This window comes from Empidonax traillii, unplaced genomic scaffold (genome assembly GCF_003031625.1).
Source record: "Empidonax traillii isolate 1590-97213 ecotype Southwest subspecies unplaced genomic scaffold, ASM303162v1 scaffold82:size1209730, whole genome shotgun sequence".
Classification (NCBI taxonomy): Eukaryota; Metazoa; Chordata; class Aves; order Passeriformes; family Tyrannidae; genus Empidonax; species Empidonax traillii.
Genome location: NW_020955275.1, coordinates 223256 through 248570, shown reverse-complemented (window position 1 = coordinate 248570; position 25315 = coordinate 223256). Strand labels below are relative to the sequence as shown.

Genomic DNA, 25315 nt, shown 5'->3' with positions numbered 1-25315 from the left:
CTTATCATCTAAGATTTGAGTAATTATACTTGATTCTGCTGCTGTCAAACAACTTCATCATAGAAGTTACCTCTTTTTAAGTCACTTCTAATTGTTTTGTACAACCAGTTTTCATAAAAGGAAAGAGTGGCTTCTTTTTGTACTCTGTATAGAAGGGAACCATGAACTTTGTCAAAAGAAGTGAAATTAAACTGTTGTAAGCAAAGCACCAGGACACAAAAATGTAATCGTTCTACTTAACGTTGCCTAATGTGTTCATGGAAAATATGATGATGCTATGTTGTTATTGTGGTTATTAGTTCAAGTAATCCCAGTAGCTTTAGAGAAAAGGAAATTGCCACTCAACCAGCATCACTCCTGAAAGAATGAGGAATGGCGACTTAGATTTTGGAAAGAACATCAGCTGATGCAGAGTGAGTTTTCATAGCATCCTGAGGGATAGACAATTCACTTTATTTGGTGCTGGACAAGTCATGTTTCCTCACTTTCTGCGTTAATAAAGCAGGAATTATATCAGCTACCTTCCCAGCAGATATCTAAAGCTTGTGTATTTCTTGCTAGACTGCTGTAATGAAAAGTATGTGTCTGTAAACAGTGTGTCATTTAGCAGTCTTGTTACCCATTATCTAATACAAAATATATCAAAAAATTACATAGTATGCTTTTAATTCATCAATGGCTCCAATATGATGGCGATCACAGTGTATGGTTTGTTGTGAATTTTTTTTTCAGTGGAATCTGCATGGCAGGACTGGTTTATTATTTCAAGATATTGGTATACCTGATATTTAGGCTGAGGTGCTGAGGATTGATCACTGTGGTGCTGATGCCATGAATGGAGCTTGTGAGGTCTGATTCTCTGTTCTGAGCATCTCCTAATCTGTGGTTACAATTCTCATTCATGTCTCTGTCACCAAAGAAATTCAGCCAATTGTATTATTTTTGGTATGTAATAGTCCATCAGGAAAAGATATTGATGGCTGTCACAAACTTTCAGAAATACATTGCTCTGGAAAGAAAGAAAAGAAACTGAATGATTGGAAGGAGTTAACCTCTCTGAGCTGCCCTTATCAGGACAGTCATATATTAAGCATCTAGTTCACAAGAGCATGCAGAACACTGTATACCATTAAGCCAAATATCATGAGTGACAATGTCATTCTTTATGCCCAACTGTGTAATTAGGGCCTGCCATAAAAGATCAGAAGCCAGTTTCTGTCACTTTTGACACAAGTATTCAGGAGCAGTTCTGCTGATACTGTGACAGTAATATCAGCAGTATCTGCTGATGTTATATGACAGTGAACTGCAAAGTATCTGTTAGCAATAGTCAAATTTAATTTTATGTGGAATAAGGGTGGCTGCTACTGTGCCACAGATTTCAAGGAGTTGTGATCCAGCCTAACCAATACCACAATATTATTCACAGTGTTTCAACTCTGAAGTAAGTCTCCAGACACCAACTGAGATAATGAAACTGGAACCATTTCTCATTCATGTGTTTGTCCTCCAGTACAAAGTTTTAATTGACAGTATATGATTTGGGATGGAATAACAAACCTCTCATCATTGATTGTTGATTCAAACAGTACAGCATGTCGGAAGTCTAATGGTGAATGAGTTCCTGCCACGGATTAGTGATTCAGTCCTAAGCAGAAGAGTGGCCGTCCTACCATTAACTCTCTCCACTTTATTACCTAAGCAGTAAAGATGCTCTTAGAGCCCACAGACTTTGGCTAGAGCTTTCCTATTAGCATCAGCCTCTAAAGGATCCAAAACTAAAGTCTCTGTGTTTAATCTCCTCTGAAAATTAGGTGGGCCTGTTTATTTGTCTCCTTCTTTATTCTAGGGAAGTAAAGGTGATGCTGTTTGTAACTGTTCAGAAAAGCCTAAATTCTTGCTTATTTCTTCATTCATTTCTGTTAGATTTTGAGTGAAGAGAAGGGTTAATTAGACAGCAAATACCATCAAGAAACAGGATGCAAAAAGATATTTCAGAGGGCTGATTCACTGCAGTATTTTTATGAAATTCAGGTCATACACTTTCCTATTTTGCATTTCTGTACGTGAAAATGCATGAGAAAGCAAATCTATCCATTCCCTGGCATTCCAGAGCCTTCAGCCTCATTTTGAGAGAGCTATATCTCTAAAAGAAGCTAAGCAGTGACTTTGACTTCCACAAGCAAGCTTAGCGAAGATAGAATGTATTTTTGTATTGTGTAAAGTTATAGAAAGATGAAAAAAGATGAAAGAGATAGAAAGATGACAGAGGAAACCCCTCAGCTTTTATTGCAAAATGCTGAACAGAAAACTCTCCAGAAAGGAAATGTATAGGAAATTCTCTGTCCTGATTCTGCCTTGATGAGTTAAAGAACAGTTTCACCTGGCTACACAGTAATCTCTTGGATGAGTGTTTGAGATAAATTTGACTGGGACGCACGTGTGCTTCCACAGACAATTTCAACATGTAACTCCTGGTACACAGAAGACTTGAGATAATGAGTTATTTACTTGATGGTTTGGTTGTATTTTTCCTACTGTAATTAGTCTTATGCAGACTTACTGAATGTATGGAGAGTAGTGGGAAACAGTATGTGTTTAATATGATTAATTATGTTTGCATATTCAGTAGAAAATAGTTCATAAAATGTGATGTTTTCTGTTTTTTCTGGAAAAGGTTTAACAGCAGTGAGTACTATGCTTTAAAATGTCTCTTTTGAAGATGAGTTTTATTTGGTGCTCAGCATATTGTTGTAAATAAAAACTCCTTACATGTTCTGGTGAATATTTGCAGGTGAGGAAGGCAGTCAAAGTAGCCACACAAGAACATCAGGTATATTAAAATGGGAAAACAAGTAGTTGCCTGAGCTGTAAAACTCTGGAGTTAACCTCCTTATTACTGCAAACTGGGACAATGGCTCCATGGCATCTCCAAGTGTGTCAGTCACAAGCTCAGTCTATCCAGCAGTACTCGCCTATTCTTTGAAAGGCTTTTAAGTAAACAGCTGTCTGCAGCAGAGTATTTGAGAACCGGAGGTTGTGGATCTTAGCAACAAACAACAAACTGCAGGGCAAAGTTGACTGTTGACTGTTTAAAAGTACATGCATTTCCTGCCAACACTTAGCTGTTCCAAGGCTAGTTTTCTTTAAAGTCTTCTTTCCATGACCTTTGTCGGGTTTCAGAATTTCTGGATTTGATAATTCAGGATCTCTGTCTTTGAACGTTACTCAACGGGTGTTTCAGATATGACAGTAATCTCCCTGGAGTTCATTCCCCAACTGCTTCTATTTTGCTGGCTCAGAAAGAATGACTGTTTATAAAATCACTGTTGGAGTATCCCTTCATCATACCATTAGCAGAAGTTAAAACAAGCACTTCACTGCTGGTTTTCTGTAACTGCTGCTTGCTGACAAATTGGCTGAAAGCTAATCTTTCAGCTCTTTGGGAGAGGATTTTTTATGGCATTTACACCCTATTGTGAGGGCACAGGGTATAGCATGCCAAATTTCTTCTTGCTTGGGAAGGTGTTGCTTTCTCGTGGTGATTAAGAAAAAAGAATCACCTTTTTCTCTTCCTTTCTTCTCCCCTCAGCAAATCTTTGGGCAACTCTTCAGAAGAATTAGTGCTAGGCACACACAGACTTGTAAAATTTTCATGGATATGATTTCTCTTAAATGAAACAGTGGTGCATACAAAATCTCATAAGAATTCATCAGCCGCTGATAGGGTGGGACTTTTGTATTTCTGTGCAAATTTAACAAATATTGTGTTATTTAATTTAAATAATCCACAGAATAAAATGTTTGTTATCTGTCTTTATTAATAAAATCTTCATTACTAAAACAAAGTCTGAGACAGCGCCTATCTACCCTGTCACCTACTAACTGCCTACATTTAGTGATGATGTACACTTTTTTCAGGTATAAGAGCGGACAAAACTCTAATGCAGTAATTTATCTTTCCACCTGGTTCGCTATTAAACCATTCTTTATTCTCAGAGTAGGTTAGATGGAACAACGCAGAGTCTATATTCTTGTTTTTGTAAGAACAACAATGCCAAGTATTCCCCTGTAGAGAAGATGAGTAGAGCTATTAAAAAAAAAAGTGTCAGCTTTACAATTGCTTTCTAATAATTCTATACAATACAATAGAAAACTGAGTCCCACTACTGAGTTTTTGAAGGTGGATCAAGAAAAGTAACAATCTCCATGCATCTGTGGGAAATAGGAGTTACTTCTGTGCAATACTGCAGTTTTCACTCTAAGTAGGTTCTATGACATTTGCAAAAGCAAATAGCTCAGTAATTTAAAATGGAGAACAAATAAGGAGAAGTTTTGCCTGGGGATTTTGTTTCCCTACAGAGAAGAGCACCACAGCTATGGCAAATTTTTGAGGCACCATTGGTCACTTAAGAAGCAGTTAGATATACCTTCTAAATTGTCACATAGTATTTTGTCTACTAAACTTATACACACATTTTGTATGTTATATGATCTCTGTAAAAATACAGCAAAATGAAAAGGTTAGTTTTAAAATCAGGAGGTTATAAAATGTTTATTAAAATCCCAACTTTATAACTTGAGAGCCTCTATTTGGGTAGATATTTAAAAAGAACAAAGTTAATTCTGTAATACTTTGAAAAATGAGACACTTTTTTTTTTTTGCCTTTAATTTGTCATCAAGTTAATGTTTGGCCAGTTTTTAAGGCTAGCTTGTTACGTACTTTCAGCTTATAATTACTTGAAAATTATGGTAAAACAGTATCAAACTGACAGGACCAGACTCCAGCTTACCACTGATGTGTATTGTTTCTATATCCTTAGGGACTTGATGTCTTTTGAGGAGGCTTTCAAGAGGAAGAGCTACTAGATTGCTCTAATTAATACGAGCTTCTCTGGGAAAAAAAGCAGAGCCTGGAGGACCTGTGATAGGGAGCAACTCTTTTCAGATACCTGCATTAAATCTCAGACGTGGTTTTCTGCCAGCTACTGCAGAAGAGAAGATTAGCAGACATGTCCATTGCACTGAAGCAAGTCTTTAATAAAGATAAGACTTTCCGTCCAAAACGCAAGTTTGAGCCTGGAACCCAGAGGTTTGAACTTCACAAACGAGCTCAGGCATCTCTCTACTCAGGCCTGGACTTGAAAGCAGCTGTGCAGTTGCCCAGTGGAGAAGACCAAAATGACTGGGTGGCTGTTCATGTGGTTGACTTCTTCAATAGGATCAACCTCATTTATGGAACTATCTGTGAGTTCTGCACGGAGAGGACCTGCCCAGTGATGTCGGGAGGCCCTAAGTACGAGTACCGCTGGCAGGATGACCTGAAATACAAGAAGCCCACAGCATTGCCAGCACCCCAGTATATGAATCTTCTCATGGACTGGATCGAGGTGCAAATCAACAATGAGGACATATTTCCTACGAGAGTAGGTAAGTGAGAGGGAGATGTCCTAAAGCATAAACTGCCTTTCATTCTGTGTACTAAGCATGTTCTCTTCCCACCTTCATTTTTAGGAACTTAGTCGTTAAACATTGTGGGGTGGGGGGCTGGGGGGAAGGGTTCAGAAATAATGTGAAACGTATGAAATGTTAACTGTGGCTGCTAGATAGGGTGGAGTTTGTTAGTCTCGAATATTTGTCTCTGGTGAGCCTCTGGCGTTAATCAGTGAGGGTGGTCAGCATTGCATTAATACCTTCTTGTAAGCTAATCAGATTTGCATGGCTTTGCACTTTGCTTGCCCACTTAGACAGATCCAGAATGGATACTATTTACAATGGATCAGAAGCAAAACTAAAGCCCAAATCTTTAGCTGTGGCTGCATGGAATAACAAAATACAAAAAAAAAAAAAAAAAAAAAAGACAGATACCTTAGAGATGTCAATGTACTTACGTGATTTTTAGCAGTTTAAATTAGTGGGTCCTAATTTACTTCTTTCAAGTGGAAAAGCTGGGAGTTTGCTGTAAGATGTGAGATGTTGTATATTAGTACTTGGCCCAGACTGCTACCAAAAAAGAAGATAGTATGTTTGGATTAGTTCAGCCCAATATTTTGCAGCTTATGTACAGAGAGGGCCTGCGGCTAGTTGGTAGATGATGTGTCTATCAGTAATTCCTGACCTTTGAAATACATTATTCTCAGGCTTGACAGCTATTTGTCTGGACAAAGCTGTGGTTTGTTTCCCAGTTCCTACCAGTTCTACACTGATAGGTAGAAGAATGCAGTAACTATATTTTTTTAATCTGGACTCTGACAACACAGGAAGAAGAAGGAGGATTTCAGAAGAAGCAGTGTCATTTATTTTGTGTAGTGAAAAGTGAGTTTGATTTCTAAAGCATTTGTTGGTTTATGTTTCATCAGAGTGAATGATTTTTTGAAATTGAATGTTGGTTGAAGATGCAGAGAAATATGTGATTTTGCTTCCACTGGTATTTCTGCAGGCTTTTGATATACCAAGTTTCCACCTTGGAGTATTTCAGTATTGCTCTGTTTTCTTGTGGTTTGCATATGCAGGCAGTGTGGTGTGTCAGCAGATATGGGGAGCAGGTAGCACACAGGCATGCTGATGGGTTTTACTGAACAAACAAATAATCTGTAACACACAGGCTTTCAGCTCTAGATGCTTTTCCATTATATTTGTAGTAAGATACGTCCAGAGCAACTTTTATCCTGATGGCTTACCTACTGTAAGCCCAAGAATGGAATCAGTAAATACTCTCACTCTACAGGTTTTTTTCCTCCCAGCAGCTTCTACTGTTGTTGATTAAATCAAACAGGAAGAAACTAGGAAGGGTAAAGACCTGTGGTCTCTAGAATGGGGCTTGACTCTGATACAGGTCAAAACAGGAAAGCTTGATGTCCATAAAAATCTTTTTCTCACTCTGAACTGACCCGAGGGAAGGGGAAAACTCCGCTCGAGCCTTCTTGGAGTGTTGGACTGTGATATGTTCATATTGCAGACCGAGATGACTGGAGAAGTCCCATAGAGAGATTTTCTAGATACCTTTGGAGCATTATTCCATAGAGCAGCGCTTGTACATGTATTTCCCCTCCCCTCCTCTTGAGCCTTTGTTGCAGATATCACAGTGGCCCCCTGCACACTTTTCATTATCTTTTCAATTCACTGGTTTTCATATGAAACTATTGGTAAAATTGTTGAGAGGCCTTAGATCTTGCAATTTAGAGGCATATATGCTGCGTTGAATTTGTTCTTCTGGATACCTCTTCTGTCAGCAAGTCCCTAGTTAGGCACTCAAAACAGTCAGTGGACTGCCTGCCTATCTGAGTACTGTTTATAACACTATTTAAGGCAATGCAGTCACTCAGCATGTGTGTTGTTACATGCTTTGTATTTCCCAATTGATTAGAGAGAGAACTTCTGTTATTGTGTTGGGTACTGTTTGTTCCTATATGTTCTGCAGCAGCCTCTGGTTAGATACACCATAGAGTTCAGAGGCATAGTACTAATGCAAACCTCTATTGTCATTGAAAATTGTGATTGTCCATTCCTTAAAGCAGCTGAAGTAGATCCTGAAAGCTGATATACTCAGAAAACAAAATATGTCCTTACTAATAGTGCAACAGTTTTAAAACATTGAGTGGCTCTAACTCAAAGAGATTAATTTGAATCTTTCTAGTCTGCAGATAATTGTTCTGGAAAAAATGTGTGTCTAGTGGATGGTATTTGGGCTGACTTCTCCACTGGCAAATGAGTTTTGAAGAGACTCAGACTGATTAATAAGAGCTGATCACAGAAACCCTGAACACACCTTTCTCTGCTTAATCCTATTAAGCTTTTCCTCTTTCATTTGACATATCCCATGCAAACTATCTAAAAAGAGATTTCAAGAACTGTAATTAAGAACAGTTCTCTCTGAGAAGCTCGTTTCAACGAAAATAATTTCGGAATAGGGATGGCCAGGTATGGTGGGATCTTCTTTTTTTGTTGTGATGGTGTTCCACTGTGGTATAAAAAAATGACCATAGGTACAGTTGAGTTATAAATTGTTATAGATTTTGTATTAACCCAGTCAGTGCCTACACTGGCACAATAGCCTCTGGCCTCTTCCCAATCACTGTATGTCCTGTTGTCTGGTGTTATTTCCTCTCTTCGTCCAGTCATTCTGGTCTATTCGTTTTCTGGTAAAGAGCCTCCTCTCACAGCCACTCTCCTACTAATACTGAACTGGCTGGCAGGAAATAAGGAGCCCTCATATGGCAACAGAAGAACTGTTAAGAATTGTGTGCAGGTGACAAATACAGGTACTGAGTATCAGGATTCTTTGTATACCAATTTGTATTTGATTCTTTGTGTAGCAAATATATTCTTTGCTGTTCTTTGTATAGCAAAACTTTAAAGACTGTCCTTCTAAAATGGCCCAACAGTCTGTAGAAGATTGCAGACATTTCTGTTATTCTTAATTTCTGTTGTCCATTTTAAATGGACTTAAGACATGTAAGGGACTGACAACTCTGGAAAGAAGTTCTGCCTGTAACCCCATACAGACCTGTCTCAGCCCTCAGTGTGTGGGAATGCAGGAACAGAACAGATTCTGCTCAGGTCACTCTGGTGAAGCTATCCATATTAGTCTAAAATATGCATTTTTGTAGTGTGCTTTAGGTTAATTTGGCTTTAGGGTAAACTCTTTTTCTTCAGTAAATACTAATTGCTCTTCCAGGCACCTAGTAATCTCACAATTCAAGGCATATATTTCTCAGGCTCATATAGACAACTTAATATTCTATAGCCTCCAAAGTACTTTTTCTTACCACCCTCTACTTTTTTCATCTCTGTGCTTTTTGGTAAACAGTCTGAAGAAATATTTTGGAGTTGAAAGCAGTAGATCCTTAGGACACATGCAGGTTCTTTTGAACTGTCATTGTCAGCTTTCATCATATAACTTTGGACAGCGTAAAAAAGGAGTTAAGAAAGCAAGCAGCTTTCTTAACTAATTCTGTCTTGTTTGGATTTTCTACCGAATGAAATGAGGTTTTTTTCTGTTGTAAGAGTCACTGGGAAAAATACACAGATATTTAAGGCCACAGGGGATTATATCATTATTCTCATCTGACCTCCAGCATAACACAGTTTGGAGAACATCACAACATGTACCTGCAGGTCTAGGCCCAGTCCTTCCTCCCCAAGCCCTGCCCCCGCTACACTCACAGTGAGTTGGTTCTGATCCATATCAATAACTCAGTGAGATTTGGATCCAGGATCTCACAGTGTTGTCTCCATGCTTCAGGGTTTTCAAGAGCAGGCAGAATAAAACCCTGAGCAATCTGATCTGATGGCTATATAAAGTAGCATGCTGGGCTGCAAGCCTCCCAAAATCTGTGCCAACCTTAATTATCCTGTGACTCTTAATTCTAATTTCAGCACAGCCAGGCTACCTGAGGAACAAGAGCTCAATTGATTAATAACTGGTTAGGCAGTTTAAGAAGCTGAAATCTGACATTAAAGGAAATACAAAACCACTTTTAAGTTATGAGAGTTTTTATAGAGGAGGATCTAAAGGGTTATTAAGCTACTGTAGTCAAATAGCCTAATTGTGACTTATCAAAATGAAAACATACTTTTAAAATGTTTAAGCTAGGATTTCAGCTGAAAAGTTATTGTATCTCTAGAAATACACTGACTGGTCCATGTTTGACTAGTAAATTTTGGTAGCTATCAGCTTCAGAACTTTTGCACAGAGCATATGTGTGGTGCTGCTTCCAAAAGAGGAGCCTTTTAGCTTAATCCTTAAACCTGCCACATCACTGCTGGATTTGGGCTATAGAACAATTTTGTTTTGTAACGCTTATCATCTTTTCCCTGTTGCTGCCCTTTCTTGATCGCTCCTTCAGCATGGATGTGCTTGCCAAGAGCTTTGAATTAACCACTTTTGCCAATGAAATAAAATTCTTCAAGACATAGACTGTCCTATGGCTGTAGCTTTGCTCTATTCATTAAACTTTGTTCTATACATATATGTATGTAACAGAAAATTTACAGCAGCAGCACAGCTATCTCTTAGACAGTTTGGTGTCTTGAAATATATGTGCCTGGAAAATATCAGATAGATACTTTACTCCTAGATTATATGTCAGACCTTCCTCCTCCTCTCCAATTTTTCCAGTTCCTGTGGTTCAGGATCTAACTGATGCTTCTAAGTAAACTAAGCTGGCAGATGAACTAGCCCACAAACTTAGCATGCTTCAAGAGTACCATCACAGAAGATTGATGAAAATTGCCTTGACCCCATCTGGATGGTGAGTGATGCAGTTTACTAGAAGCTGTCTATCTGGTCTTCGTAACATTTCATTGCTTTCTTGCAGACAGATTATAGTTTGGAGCAATTTGATTCCCTGTTTTTGTCTGATGTCTAAAATCCTTGAGTAGTTTAGGTATTCTACTTATACAAGAATAGGGACTGAAGGTCAGGAGTAGTCTAGACAATCCTCAAGCCCAGTCGTTGTTGACAGACAGGTCATTGCTCCCAAAGCTATCTTTTCCAGATGCCTTCCTTAGTGTATCATCTTGACCTGTTGCTAGATGTGCCATTTGAAGTACGTGTATCTCCACTTCCAGCTCAGACATATTGAATTAACCCTTCATTAATTCCTCAGTCTAGCTCTGATAATAATAGAAAGTATTTGCAGTAGAAAGTAAATGCAAATTCTTCAGCACATTCTTTGCTTTTCCATGAGAAGAATTTGGCACTACTGGTATGAAGGAATGCTGTCTCACCTGGAGAATGTATATTAGAAGCCTGGTGCCTGATATGCCATGCATTCTGTATTATGGTAATCGTTAAGGGCTAGGAAACACTTTCTCTAATTCTTAGAAAAGCAGGTCTCAGTAGCTTTCTTCTTCCATTCTCCATGCTCCAGAAACTTGGGGGGGGGGAAAAAAAAAGGAAACTTCAGTTGGTAGCATGAATGGCTCATGGGGAGGGGGATGTGTCAGCAGGCGTTGCAAAGACTGAAAGGTTTCAGGATCTCTGCTCACTCTAACACTGTTTTGGGAGGAAGAAAGAAGTGCAGGTATCTTCGAGAAGTGCTGTCCCACTTGGGAACTGGAGTGGTCTGTCCAATAGGTGCTATGTCCCTTGTTCTTGAGGAATTTAGCTCTCCAGCACATTGTGATTGCATACGCTGTGGGACAGTACTTAAATTAGTCTCTTAGAGAATCATCGTCTGCAACCACACCTCCTACCCTAACTGAGCTTGTGACCTCTTCTCTTTAGCTAAAGTGGGTTTGTGTGAACTGAGGACTTTGCATTCTGCAGTTGTGTGCATTCCTTTCCCTGATGAAAAGGGAGAACAGCTCTTTATTTGAAACCTTACAAAATAGACTTTATGTCATAGGCTGCAAAGCAGAATATGTGTAGGAGTAGAATTTACATATCATAATGACTTTGCTGGTTCATTGTTTGGAACCCAAACAAGACTCACAAGTATAAGTTTTTTCAGTGACTACTTTTGTTTGTTTGTTTTGTTTTAGTTTGGGTTTTTTTGTTTTGGTTTTTGTTTTGTTTTTTGTTTTGGTTTTTTCCAAATTAAAATTGTTATTTAACCTCAGAAATATGGTAGAAAATTCATGGTCATCCCTAGTCCCACAAAGTATTTTCATCCTTAAAGTCAGTCTTTTGAGGACAATGCTGGTACTTTGGGGGCATGTTTTATGCAGAATCTAGACAAGGGAAGAGATGTGTGTCAGGGGGGTCTTCAGCTCCCCAGACGAGCGGTAACAATCATCAGAATGAAGTACAGTCACAGATATAAAGTTAAAATAATTTTGTCCTGTTTAAAGTACAATCTCAATTTGACTTCACTATGGAGTGGCTGGAGTGCCACTTAGTGTGTTTCTAAGGGAAATTCTGGAAAGTCACAGTCAAGGACAATGTCTTTCCTTCAGCCAGAAGCACCAATATTGCCGTTAAGTTTGGCCATCTTTCAAATAGAATTTTGGCCTTCCAGGTTCACATAGAGTGTGTACCTAGAGCAAAATCAGAAACCTTTGGAGAGGGAAAACTCATTATTTGCTTTTAAATGAGGCTCTCCTGTCTTTTATAGGTATTTTTTGGAGGAAAGTCAAATATGTATGTAAAAAGTACACGGTTAAAAAACATTGTGTGGATAAAAGCCGTGTGTGAGCCTTTTCATCATAATGGTGTGGGCAGCAGGGCCAGGGCAGTGATCTTCCACCTGTACTTGGCAATGGTGAGGCCCCACCTTAAATGCTGTGTTCAGTTCCAGGCCCCTCACTACAAGAAGCACATTGAGATGCTGGAGCGTGTCCAGAGAAGGGCAATGGAGCTGGTGAAGGATCTGGAGCACAAATGTTATGGACAGGACTGCATAAGCCATCTTGAAGCAACAAACTTCACTTTTGCATTGATGGTTAATGTACCTTCTCTGTGCCTAAGCAGTGTACTGAGGGATGCCAGATGAGTGTTGTCGCCAGTGCTAGTACTCACATTAACAAAAGGATCCCCAGGGAAGGGCTCTGCAACCTGAGAGTCATTCACAGGCTCTGTGTCACAGAGATGAACAACACTTACAGTAAAAATTCTTCAGTTACAGTGCCACAAAACTTAACTGTGCAGCATAAAGGCTGTGGAAATATCAAATAATTTTCTGTGTTTGGCATTGTTTGTATGAGACACCAACTCTTGCAATTACACATTTAAACTTAGAGAACTGTTTTCGAGTAGAGAAAAGCTACAAAAGCCAAGGTCTAAATTGTTCAGTTTTCCCTCAAGACTAACACAAGGGGCTCTCCAGCAGTTGATTTACCAACTGGTAATTGGTTCCTCTGTGTGCAAATGGATTTTTGTGATGTTTCACATGTGTCCCTCTTTAGAAGTTTTGATTCGTTTGGAAAATCTTCTGAGTCATGCTTAGAATCCTTCGAATATGATACCTGTTCAGTGACTGTTTTGTATGACTGAGCTGAAAAACCCCCTTGCAGGAAAGTCAGAGATTAGAGATCTGATAAATGCTCAGAGCATCTCAGTAACACAGTGGAACAGGAGTGAAACAGGCTTTACAGACAATGCTGACACATGATTTTTTTTTTTCTTTCCATCTTACATTGAGTAACATGTCTGAGGAACTCCAGGGAGGCTGTACCCTTTCATATGCTTGAAAATATGCAGTGGAAACTTGTATTTCATTCTCATAGTGTGAATCAGTGGCACTTTGACTCATTAGAAACAGAAGAAATGCTGAGACATCTGGAATCAGATTATCAAGAAGGGAATAATCAAAGACAGTTAATAGTTGGAAGGGAAAACGGAGGACAATGAACAGATTGCCTTTGAAAGACAAATCACTCATCTGAATGGAAAGAAACACCTTTTCTTGTTAGAAGCTGGTGTTCAGCTGACCTGAGAACCATGATAGTTTAACAATAAATGTATGCTGTCAAAATTAGCATGGTGAAATAATGGTGATTGTTGTTTGTACAGCATTGGCTCCAGTCAGCCTTAACAGAAAGAACTTAGTCCTCTAATAGACAAATCCCTAAAGCATGAAGCTGTAGCCCTCAGCAGCAGTTACATTTCCAAACCACGTGCTGGGTGACATCAAATCTTTTAGAAAAGTGCCAGTGAACTTTTGGGCATTAAAACAATACATCTGTTTAGAATTTATGTGCTTTAAAATTAGTTGCATACCACGACTGCCTTTCTTTTCCCATCTAGACCCAAAATTTTTGAGCAAAAAACAGTGCTCAATTTAGTATTCAAGTTGTGTTGTAACTTGAGCTGGTTGAGTAGCAGTTAACTAACAGTATATATTTTTGCTGCAGAGATCACAAACATTTGTAAATGTCCCAAGGCATGGCAAAAGGTGTTAAAAAACTAAAAAAAGAAAAAGAAGACACAGTAATTTAATTGTCATCTGTAAAACCAACAGTAGAAAAGGAGAAAAAAAAAACAAACAAGAACTTCTTGACTCAAAGAAACTGGGGTTATTCACTCATGTGAATATTTGCCACCAGGGTTGTGATAAAGTCTTAGTTCAGCACAGCTCATGCCTCCTGCAGGACATTGAGGATGTCCTTCTAAACATTCAACTGCTTGCACATGAGCTGAGAGGTTTTACAGTAAAGCAAGCAATTATATGTATATTCCAGATGAAAAAATCATCACATGGAATGTAGCCTTCAGCTAAAATAAAGGATTTCCTTGTTATTCTCTCCTGTCATCTGCCCCATCTTATCCTAGCATGTCTCCTATTATAAGGCCTCAACTGTTAATGCACACAAAACTTCTTTTCATTTTATTTAAAATATGTCTTAAGAGGTCCTCTTTACATAAAATTTGAAAATCTTTTCATTCTCTACATGAATGGCAATGCTGTTTGGTGGTTTGGTTTTTTTTTTGAGCACACTTTTCTTCATGGGAGATTTTTGTAGGGGTGATTTACAAAAGCTATGTTTGTTGTATCAGGATCATCAGGTTGGGTTTCATAAATATGAGGGAAACGGAGTTAGGCTCTAACTCACATTGACTTCCAGTGAGATTTCTGAATCTAAAATATGGAATAACAGGGAGCAATAAACTATTGATTTCTGTCACTGGAAGTATTTCAGAGTGCATAGGCCAAAACAGAAAAAAAGAAAAGCCCAGTTCTTTTCACCAGTTGCAGTCTGTATTCACTGCTTAGCCAAAACGGTCCTAGAGGTTTGGGAAAATTTCTCGAATAGGTGGATCCTTAGACATACACCAGTACCACTGTAGTGCACCAAACCCACTTAATGAGGCATGTAGCATGGGACAACAAAACTGGATTTCTGCTTTGACAAAGAGTCTTCTGTCAGGCAGCTGCAGAGATCATGCAAAAAAAAAAAAAAAAAAAGAGCCACCTTTGAAAGCTATTCTGACTGTTGCTTTATCCTGCAGATAATCTTTGTGGCCCTGCATGGGTTCAGTTAAATCCATGTCTTCGTTCTACTGAGGAGCCCAGAACTGGACCTAAGACTCCCAAGGGCAGCCTCACCAGGGCTGAGTAGGAAGGATCGCCTCCTTTGACCAGCTGCTAGTGTTCTTCCTAAAACAGCTCAGGATACTGTTGGCCTTTTTCACCCTGAGGGCATATTGATCAACTATGGTCAACTTGATCTGCCAGAACCCAAAGGTCCTCCTCAACAAAGCTTCTCTGCAGCCATGCAGCTACCAGAAAGTACTAGTGCCTTGGTTTTTCTTCCCCAGAAGCAGGACTGTGCATTTACCTTTGTTGAGAGTTTTCTCTCTGGGATTTCTCTCTGCCTGTTTTTCCAGCCTCTATAAGTTCCTCTGAACAGCAGCACACCCATCTGGTGTATCAGCCTTTCCTCCCAGCTTTGTGCCATTTGCAAACTTCCTTCAGAGGGTGTTCTCTGACCTATCATCCAGGTCATCAATGGAAAGGTTATACTGTGTTGGCCCCACTATTGAGCCTTGAGGTACACAGCTCCCGACGTGCATCCAACTGGACTTCATGCTGCTGGTAGAAACCCTTTGGGCCCAGCAGCTCAGTCCATTTTCAATCCATATCATTGTCCACTTTTGTAACCTGTACTTTGTCAGCTTTCTGTGATGGCAGGGATACAGTGGCTTCACTAAAGGCAAGGTAAAGAACATCAGCTGCTCCTTCTGTTACCTGCCCAAATAGTGACCTCTTTGTAAAAGCCTTCAGGTAAGACAAGTGTGTTTTTCCCTTCTAAATCCATGTCGACTACTCCCAAAAATCCTCTTGTCTGTCATGAATTTAAAAATGTGTTCCAGTAAGACTTTCTCCCAACACCTTCCCAGAGACTGAGGTGAGGTTCAGTGTCCTGGAGTTGCCCACACTTCTTGCTTAACACTTCTTGAAGATAGAAGTGATTTTTGCTTTCTCCCAGGTAGTCAAGAGTGGCCTTGCCATGACTGACAGTTCCCTCAGCACTTTTGGGTGCATCTCTTCAGGCTCCATGGACTTACGCATTTCAAGGATGCTCAACTTTTTGCTAAGCTAGTTCTCCTCCACAGAGGGTAGTTACTGTTTTTTCCACATTTTTGCTCTGTTCTCAAAGGCCTTGGATTTCTGAAGGCCAAACTTATTAGTAAAGACTGAACTACAGACTGACATTTCTGTATCATTCATCACCAGTTACTGTGCTCCATGCAGCAGCAGACACATATTTTTGTTTGCTTTCTTTTTACTGTATACATACTTGTAAAATCCTTTTTTTTTTTTTTGCTGTTCACATACCTTCCCAGATTCAGCTCTTGTTAGCAGCAACTTGCTCATCCATGCAGACCTTCTGTAAGATTTTCTGCTTGATTTCTTACTTGTCAGGACAGACCTTTCTTGAACTACAAAACATCATCCTTGCTGGCTCAACCAGCCCTGCTGGAACCTTCTTCTCCACAGGATTTTGTCCTGGGATTCTTCCAAGCACATTTCTGAAGAGGTGGAAATGTGCTTTTATGCAGTCTCGAGGCTCTGGTCTTGATTTTTGCCCTCCTATTTCCTCTTAGGACCCTGACCTCCACCACTGTATAGTCCCTGCAGCCAAGGCAACCTCCAACTTTCATGTTTCGCAATAGTCTTCTATTTTCTTTAAGTATCAGACCTGGCTGAATACCTTCCCTTCTTGGCTCCTCTGCTATGTGTTCAAGGAGGCTACAATGCACTTGAGAATTATCCCAATTATCCCAATTACATGAGCCCCACTGACAGCTCTTGTAGTAGATCTTAAGGGGGGGTTAAAGTTCCCCTGGAGGACCTAAGGCTGTGATGTTAAAGTTCCGTTTGTTTGCTGAATGTGTTGATGTGCTTTCTTCTGACCAGGCAGGTGATAGCAGGTACCCACTATGACAGTGCCCCTGTTGGTCTGCCGCTAATCTTGACACAGAAGCTCTTGGCTGCCTCAAGGCATTTCTGTTTGCATTTCTAATGCTTTTACACATCAGATCACTCCCCACCTCATCATCCCTGTCATGCACCATAAGAGCAGCAGCAGAGATCCTGTAAACTTAAACCTGTAGGTAAAAATGCACAGACATTAAACATGAAGATGAATGTTTGCTACTCAGATGATTAGTGTTAAACTTAAAAGTGTATGTTTAGCTCTATGACTGAAGTGGAGTAGTCAGCCTTGCCTGGTGTAAGTGCACTTGGTCTTACTGAAGGTTTCTATAACTGTGCTGAAACAAACAAACAAAAATCCCTATAAATTCCACCTTCAGTTATATTGTCCCTGCACAGTGAAAACAATGTGAGGATCTGACCAGTATTTCAGTTTCAGATACAAGGTGAAGGGAAAAGCAGAAGTGTAACTGGTACCCACTGTGCGTCTGAGGAGTGCAATGGGAGGTGTATGCTGTTTTTCATAAAAAAGTATTTTACTGATTAGTTTGGGAAACAGGCACCCTGAAGAAACATTATGTAATTCTGGGTTTGAATTTTTTAAGCTTTCCATTTATGAAAATTAAGGCCCAGTGACTTTTCTTTTTCTTCTTGTGAATGAAGTATTAGTTAATTCCTGAGAACTAACTTCTAACTTCTAGAAAAAGATATTAAGCTAAAATATTTTTTGTCCTAACTTCCCTTTCACTTCTCTGATATTCAGTAGACATGAAATGGAATAGCAGTAGATGTTTACAGGCCGTTTTCAAGACCCAAAGCAGAGTTCATGAAGCTGAAGGTGTTGCAATATAGAAATGTTCTTTATATAGTAGCTAAAAGGTCTGCTGATAAGATGGTATTGCCCATGACTAGTGGGGCCTGAGGTGTTTCTTCTAAAGGTAGTGTTTGAGGCTGTCAAAAATCTTTTGTGTTCAAAGATGTGGTGAATGGTAATTGGATGGTGGAAACTGAGTTAGAGAAGGACTGAGATTGTATTCACCCTTTAATAAATCTGAGAGATATTATTACTCTGGTGAAATCAGAATGCTTCCTCCCTTTCTCAGCTATTTGATAATAGAGCAAATCAACTTATTTTTGCCTATTTATATCTTAAAGTAGCCCTTTTATTTGTTTTCTTCAAAATCATTTGATCCAGTAGGGCATTTGTTGTTTATTAACTTTTTTTTTTCCAAAAATTTTCTTAACACATGAATCTTGCAAAAATCATTGGTTAAGGTCAAGTTAATTCAACTTTTCAAATTGTTTCTGTAATTGTTCTTTGATAACGACATTAAAAATTATTATTCTGCTTATCTTGTCTCCTTAAAAGAAGTAGGATACTCTTTCTCATTGAATTTTCAAGCTAATTTTCAGTGAAATTAGTGGCAAAGCTTACTAGGCATCTGAAGAGCAGATCTTATCTATTCATGACATAGTGGAATAATCTGTTTAAATGATAGTGGCTCCTTTTGCATGGGCAGTAGTAGGTTTTGTGTGTCTTGTAAATCCAAGCATCATTTGCCTATACTTTAATAGTAAAGATAGTCGTACAGAGGCATATGCATTCAAAATATTCAAATCCCCTTTATATGACTTTAGTTCCTCTTTTGGAATTATGCTGGATCCAAAACCTGTCAGTTAATGATAGCTTTTATGCAGCCTTCACTGTATGAGTGTGTGGGGGTGTTTCCCATGTGTGGATTTGTAAGTGTGTGCACGTGCTTGCTGACATAACCTGAATATTTTTTGGAAAGTGCTGACATAACCTGAAATTTCTTGGAAAGTGCTGTCATCTGTGAATGTAAAGTTCTATGTACTCTGGCTCCTATTCCAGAATGATTTGAAATGGCTTTCCTTTTATGAGAGGAATATTTACTTCAGATGAATGTGTACTGCAAAATGCAGGAGCATTTCAGAAGCAGGACTTGATCCACTGGACTACAGAGTCATCCTATGTCTTCTTTTGCCTTCAGCCACTGCAAGTCTTCTCTTCCTTTCAGCACAGTGGCTTCAAGATGGCATGAAGATTGCTGCCCAGATTCATCAGTTTTCTATTGATAGGTATGCTTCTCTTCAAAATGGTAGAAAGCGATTTGAGTGTCCTTAGCTCAGAAAATACTGCCAAAAAAAGAGTGATATGTAGAAGGCAGACAACACTACGTTATCTGGCCCTGGTCTGAAATGAAAACAGTCACCAAAGCCTTTGGAACTGAACCTGATGCAAGCGATACATACTGGGCATGTGCTGATCATTCCTCAGAGGAAAGCTGGTTATCCTGCTTAGTGTTTGGACATCCATTAGTGTTTGTATGGAAGGGAGAAACTGACTTCTTCCAATAAGGCAATTCTGAGAAAACAAGGGAAGCAAAACTTTGGGTGGCTGGGGAGATCCTCTGTTGAACAAGAGCATGGATTGGCAGTAACTGAAGACAGAGTAGCTCAGGCTGCAGTTACTTCTTCTGAGGGGTGAATCTGGATTAGCATTCCGATGTTTGGGAGTGCTTGAGTGTGCTGGTAGTGGGTTGCTTGGCTCTGTTTTCTTCACTGATAGGCTCATTTTGTTTTACCCCCTTTAACAATATCATGAAAGCAATATCATGCAAGCAAAAATAGTCAAACACATAAAAGCAGATTTGAAAACGCCAAGTGGTTCTTGCTCATCAGGCTGCAGCATTTTCTCCGGGGACACTGGACTTTATTCTAGGCTGCACTGTTGTAAATCAGCATGGACTCAGCACCCATTGTGGAAAGCCAAAACTACATCATTACCCAGAAACTGTCAGTCCATGGCAAGTACTGTAGCAGCAAAGCTATTAACAAGTCTCTGCCAGGTGGGGAGGAACGTTTTTCCGTTAATAACTTGGCCAAGCTCCAATGTTATATGAACTTACTTTTTCCTGATGTTCTTTTATTGGGTTAATAAACTCTGTTTTCCCATCCTAAGCTGTTACACTGCCAAATGGCTGCTACATCTTCTGTCCCAGAAGAGGCTGCATTTTGTTCACCTGTAGTATAGTGTCTGTTCTCTAAATTATCCCAATGGATCTCTAAACTAATTTAGAATATATATATATATATATGTTTATATATATGAAGGTATGTAGCCATACAAAGTTACTCCAACTGACCTCATTTTGTTACCATGGTGAAGATGGATCTTCTAGGGTGGTTGAGTTACACTGACACATAATCGTGACTCTGCAGCTTTTTATGGCAATGTTCTCATTGCCTTGAAGAATTACAGATCTATTCTAATGGCTTTATCAGCCTAATTATTGTCTGGGGAAAACCTAGCCTTGCTTGGAACAGGCAGCAAGAGTGTTTTGCTCTCTGGCGTTGCAGTGCTTCTCTTCTGTTCCACTGCAGAAGCAGAAGTAATCAGTTATGAGGAGGAGGTAAGACTGCATTCAAGTAACAACCATTGTAAATTTGCATAAAATCCAAGGGATCTGGCTTACCCAGGGCAGGAATTTAGGTCTCTGTCCTCTCATTTCAGGGTGAATCAATTCTGATGCTTTGCATACTTAGCTGTTTCACAGTATTTGCATTATAAGACTTGTCTTCTGGTGAAATTAGCAATTAAATGGAAGGTTTTAGTGCCATCACCCATTTCTTGAAATACAGCAGCAGAGAGAGCTCTTATGCACGTTCAAATACTGCAAAGCTTCCAATAGTTTTCTGATTTGTAACCTGCTCCATTTAGAGTTCTCTCCACAACAGCACATGAATACTTGTGTTGAACAACTGGCAGTGGACTTGCCTGCTGATCTATTCTCCCAAGAGTAACATTGTTAGAAGTAGTCCCACTTAAAAAGAGAGTACACCATTTTGCTTAAAAAGCCATATCATCTCAAGAGTGTTTTCCTTTCTTCTGCTCTCTCTGATTTGACAGCAGAAGGGAGGGCAGTATCATAAGGATGTAGGTACATGGTAGTCTAGTTTATTTCTAATATTTTGCAGCTTATCTATGTGAGGAACAAAGTCCAGCAAAACTGACATTGTTTTCATTGTCCTTGAGACAGATCTTGTCCTTGACTAGCACACTGCGATAACATTAAACATCAGCTTAGATCAGAATAGATGTTTTGCAGCAAAGGACATATTTTTCAAATTCTTTTGCTTTGGGTACATGGGAGGATGAGCAGAAGGGTTTTGTGCAGCTACCTTTCCACATTGTTAGATTCTGGTAATGCTGTTTTCTTGCTACTTATTACAAAATTGGAAATGATTCTTACTTTACCAGGTTGTTACATTTTTGAGCTGTGTTTGCAATAGTATGGTGTCAATGCTTTTGCCAGTGGAGAACTCAAGTCTCTTTTTTCCCACATGTATTTTTAAAAAGAATGAATTATGATTGTGGCCTGAAAAAGGATTTTCAAATGTGCAACAAAATTTCTGTGCACAGTTGCGAAAGGACTTACCAGCTTCCCTTGAGTAATGCAAGACTTCAGACCACACAAATACTGAAGATCAAAGCTACTCGTGCATCTGGCATCACCAAAGATTTAACTAGGGAGTCATTCTGCTTGCATGTTACAGGCAGAAGTGTGAGCCAGTTGAGAACCACATGTAACATTACAGACAAAAGACTGAGTTGTTCTCTCTGGTTCCTCAGTATTGTCTTTCTGTGACCTTATAGGTTCTGACTCTTGTCTAGAGAAAATCAGGGAAAAAAGACCAGCTGTATAATGACTTTTCTTCTGTTTTGTCTCTAACTCATCAAATTGACCATCTTCAGAGAGATTGTGATACATATTGGAGCAAGAAGATTCAAGACTGTCATATGTCAAATGAGATAAACCTTTTACCTGTTGCATTCACCTCAGACCTTTAGTTACCCTCCTTTAGCCCCACTTAATTTAGTTGCTTTAAATTTAGGTGTTTCTTTCTAATCCCACCATTTATGGTTTGGGTTTTTTTGCATCTTAGAACAGTTTTTGTATCAACAGGATTTAAATTAGGACCTTCATCGTGGCAATAAAACATCTGTGTTTTAAACCAACAGACCATTAACTTACTGGTAATCACTGCATAGGGTGGTCAGCATACTTTCCCATGTCATTGTGACCAGCTTTGTGAGCTGCTGATATCAGTCATAATTGTGCCTTCAAGGAGTGAATGTCATGAGGGAAAGGCCATAACACTCTCTGCAGTTATGTACATGGAATATGCAAAGAAGTAAGAAAACAGATCAGTGTCATGATTTATTTTGCTACCACTATGCTTTATGTCTGTTTGATGATGGATAGATTAGGTCTGGATGCTCACTCCAGAAGGAGAAGGTCACCTGATAGGAAATTAAGAACATGTAAGAAATTAAGTCAATAGCCTCAGAGAACCATAGGTTAAATGTGACTGATTTAAGAAAAAAAAAGAAAATCCCTCTATTTTCTGATGGTTAAAAACTTCATAAGTGGATGGGGCAATTTAAGTTTTGGAAGTTGTAACCCTGCTTATTGTGGGGAGTAGCCTTTTCCAGCAAGCCAACAAAAGCAAAAAGATTAAAGGAATATGGAGAATCAGGGGAAACAATGTGATTTTTTCACTATGCTGCTGTGGTGCAAAAACATATATGATGCTTTAAAGGCTTTAGATGTCCATGAACAAGGCCAAAAGGGAGAACCTGCACCAGTAGTGCATGGTGGTTACTGAAAAAGAAATGTTGAGTGATCATCATGGGTGACTGTCTGTTAAAGGTGCACTGGGATGCCCACTTGCCAGCCTGATAGAATCACAAAAAGTTTGCTGCCTCCTGGCAGCTGAGATTCATGACATTGTCACGAGGGCACCCCAAACTGTCAAAAGCACAGACTAGTACTTGCTAGTACTTTTTCACGTGGATACAAATGACACCACAAGCCAAAAAAATAGGTAGGATCAAAGAAAACCATAAAGGCCTGGCAAGGCAGGTGAGAAATATCCCTGCCCAAGTCATCTTCTCATTTGTCCTCCTAGTTAGAGGAATCAGGGCAGCCAGAAGCAGATGCATAATGCAGATCAATGTCCTTGTGTCTGGTGCCAGCGAGAAGGCTTTGGTTTTCGTAACAATGGGATCTACCTGTCTGAAAACAGCAAGAGAATCTTTGGCAGTGGGCTGACCAGTTTGGTGAGATAGGCTTTCAACTGAAGGACTCAGGGTTGGGGTCCAAAGTGGAAATGCTTTTGCCATTCCTTCCTCCTGGGGAGTAGGTCATGCCAACTACTTCAGTGACAGATATTCCTCCAAACTCAAGACCAGAGTATCCCCACGATGAAGAAATCAGGCAAAGGGGGCAGGAGATTTGCGTGGATGAGTAGGGAGCTCCCAGTAAATCTCAAATGCAAGAAAGCAGTTTACAGGAAATGGAAAATGGACAGGCCCAATGGGAGGACTGTAGGAACATCATACCTTAAGGAGTGTTTTGACTGTATTGAAATTGATGAGAATAAAGATGACAAGGTGGAGTGAGGGTAAAGATCAGAGGAAAGGTCAGCAGGGAAGGCGTCATGGTGGGAGCCTGTTATGGACCAGCCAAGCAGGACAAACAGGCTGATGAGGCATTCTACAAGCAGCTGTCAGGAGTCTTCACAGTTGCCGGTCCTCGTAGGCAACTTCAGCTTGCCAGATGTCTGATGGAAGTACAACACAACAGGGAGGAAGCAGTCTAGGAAATTCCTGGAGTGTGTGGAAGACAACTTCCTAACACGATTGGTAAATGAGCCTACTAGAGAAGTGGCCCTGCTAGACCTGCTGTTTGTGAACAGAGAAGGACTAGTGGGTGACGTTGTGTTTGGTGTCTATCTTGGGCATAGTGACCACAAAATGATGGTTTTCAATATGGGGTGAAATAAAGGAATGGGACCAGCAGAACTTTCATCTTAGACTTCCAGCAGGCAGACTCCGGCCTGTTTAGGAGATTGATTGGCAGAGTCCCTTGAGGGTCAATCCTGAAGGGCAGAGGAATCCAGGAAGGCTGGATGTGCTTTAAAAAGAAATCAGTAAATATTCAGGATCCGGCTGTTCCTGTGTGTAGAAAAATGAGTCATCAGGGAGTAAGACCGGCCTGGTTTACCAGAGAACTTAGGGAAAAAAAAAAAGAGAGAATCTCTTGTCTCTAGAAGGAGGATCAGGTAACTCAGGAGGACTATAAGGGTATTGTAAGGTCATGCAGGGAGAAGATTAGAAGGGCCAAAACCCAGCTAGAACTTGATCTGACTGCTGCAGTTAAAAACAATAAGAAAAGTTTCTATAACTACATTGGCAGCAAAAGGAAGCATGATCCAGGGAACTACAGGCCTGTCAGACTTACCTCGGTTCCAAGCAAGGTTATGGAAGAGATCATCCTGAGTGCCATTACATAGACACCAGAACAGTCAAGACCAGTCAGCATGGATTTAGGAAAGGAAGGTCCTGCTTGACCAAGCTGATCTCCTTCTATGACAAAGTGACCCACTTAGTAGATGAGAGCAAGGCTGTGAATAGTGTCTGCCTAGATTTCAGTAAAGCATCTGATACCATTTCCCACAGCATTCTCCTAGAGAAACTAGCTGCTTGTGGCTTGGACAGGTGAACTCTTTGATGGCTGAATAGTTGGGCCCGGTTGCCAGCCAGTCACTAGCAGTGTTCCCCAGGACTCAGGTTTGGGGATGGTCCTGCTTAAAACCTTTACTGATGATCTGGCCCTGGGGATTGAGTGCACCCTCAGCAGATTTGCAGATGACATAAACTGGGTGGAAGTGTTGATCTGCTTGAGTGTAGGAAGGCTCTGCAGAGTGGCCTGGCCAGACTCCATCAGTGGACTAAGGACAACTGCATGAGGTTCAGTAAGGTGAAGTGGCAGGTCTTGCACTCTGGTTACAAACCCCTGCGGCGCTACAGGCTGGGCTGGGGGAGGAAGGGCTCGAGGGCTGTTCAGCAGAAAGGGACCTGGAGATGCCGGTTGACAGCCGGCTCAGTGTGAACCAGCAGTGTGCCACGTGGCCAAGAAGGCCAATGGCATCTTGGCCAATGGCAATATCAAGAACAGTGTGGCCAGTAGGACTAGGGAAGTGATCCTTCCCCTGTACTCAGCACTGATGAGGCCACACCTTGACTACTGTGTCCAGTTCTGGGCCCCTCACTTTAAAAAGGACATTTTGGTGCTGTCCAGCAAAGGGCAATAAGGCTTGTGGAGGGTCTAGAAAACATCTTATGGGGAATGGCTGAGGGAACTGGGTTTGTTTAGTCTCAAGAAAAGGAGGCTCAGGGGGCACGTATTTCTCTCTACAACCCTCTGAAAGAAGGTTGTAACCAGGTGGGGACTGGTCTTTTCTGCTGTGCCTGCAGTGAGAGGACAAGAGGAAATGGCCTTAAGCTGAGGTAGGGAACATTCAGATTAGATATTAGAAAAAAAAATGTTGACTGCTAGGGTGGTCAGGCATTGGAGTAAGTTGCCCAAGGAGGTGGTGGAGTCACCATCCTTGGAGGTGTTTA

General features: G+C 40.2%; 1 protein-coding gene across 3 annotated transcripts in view; it reads left to right on the top strand.

Moving 5' to 3' along the window:
• MOB3B (MOB kinase activator 3B) overlaps positions 1 to 25315 on the top strand; it is a 78930-nt gene that overhangs the window by 30965 nt on the left and 22650 nt on the right. For 2 of the 3 annotated variants that reach the window (XM_027881015.1, XM_027881014.1), the window contains one exon: positions 4825 to 5431. In XM_027881015.1, the coding sequence (XP_027736816.1) occupies positions 5014 to 5431 (418 nt within the window). In that variant the 5' untranslated portion in view covers positions 4825 to 5013. The remainder of the gene's footprint in view (positions 1 to 4824; positions 5432 to 25315) is intronic. The other variant, XM_027881016.1, reaches the window with a different exon arrangement.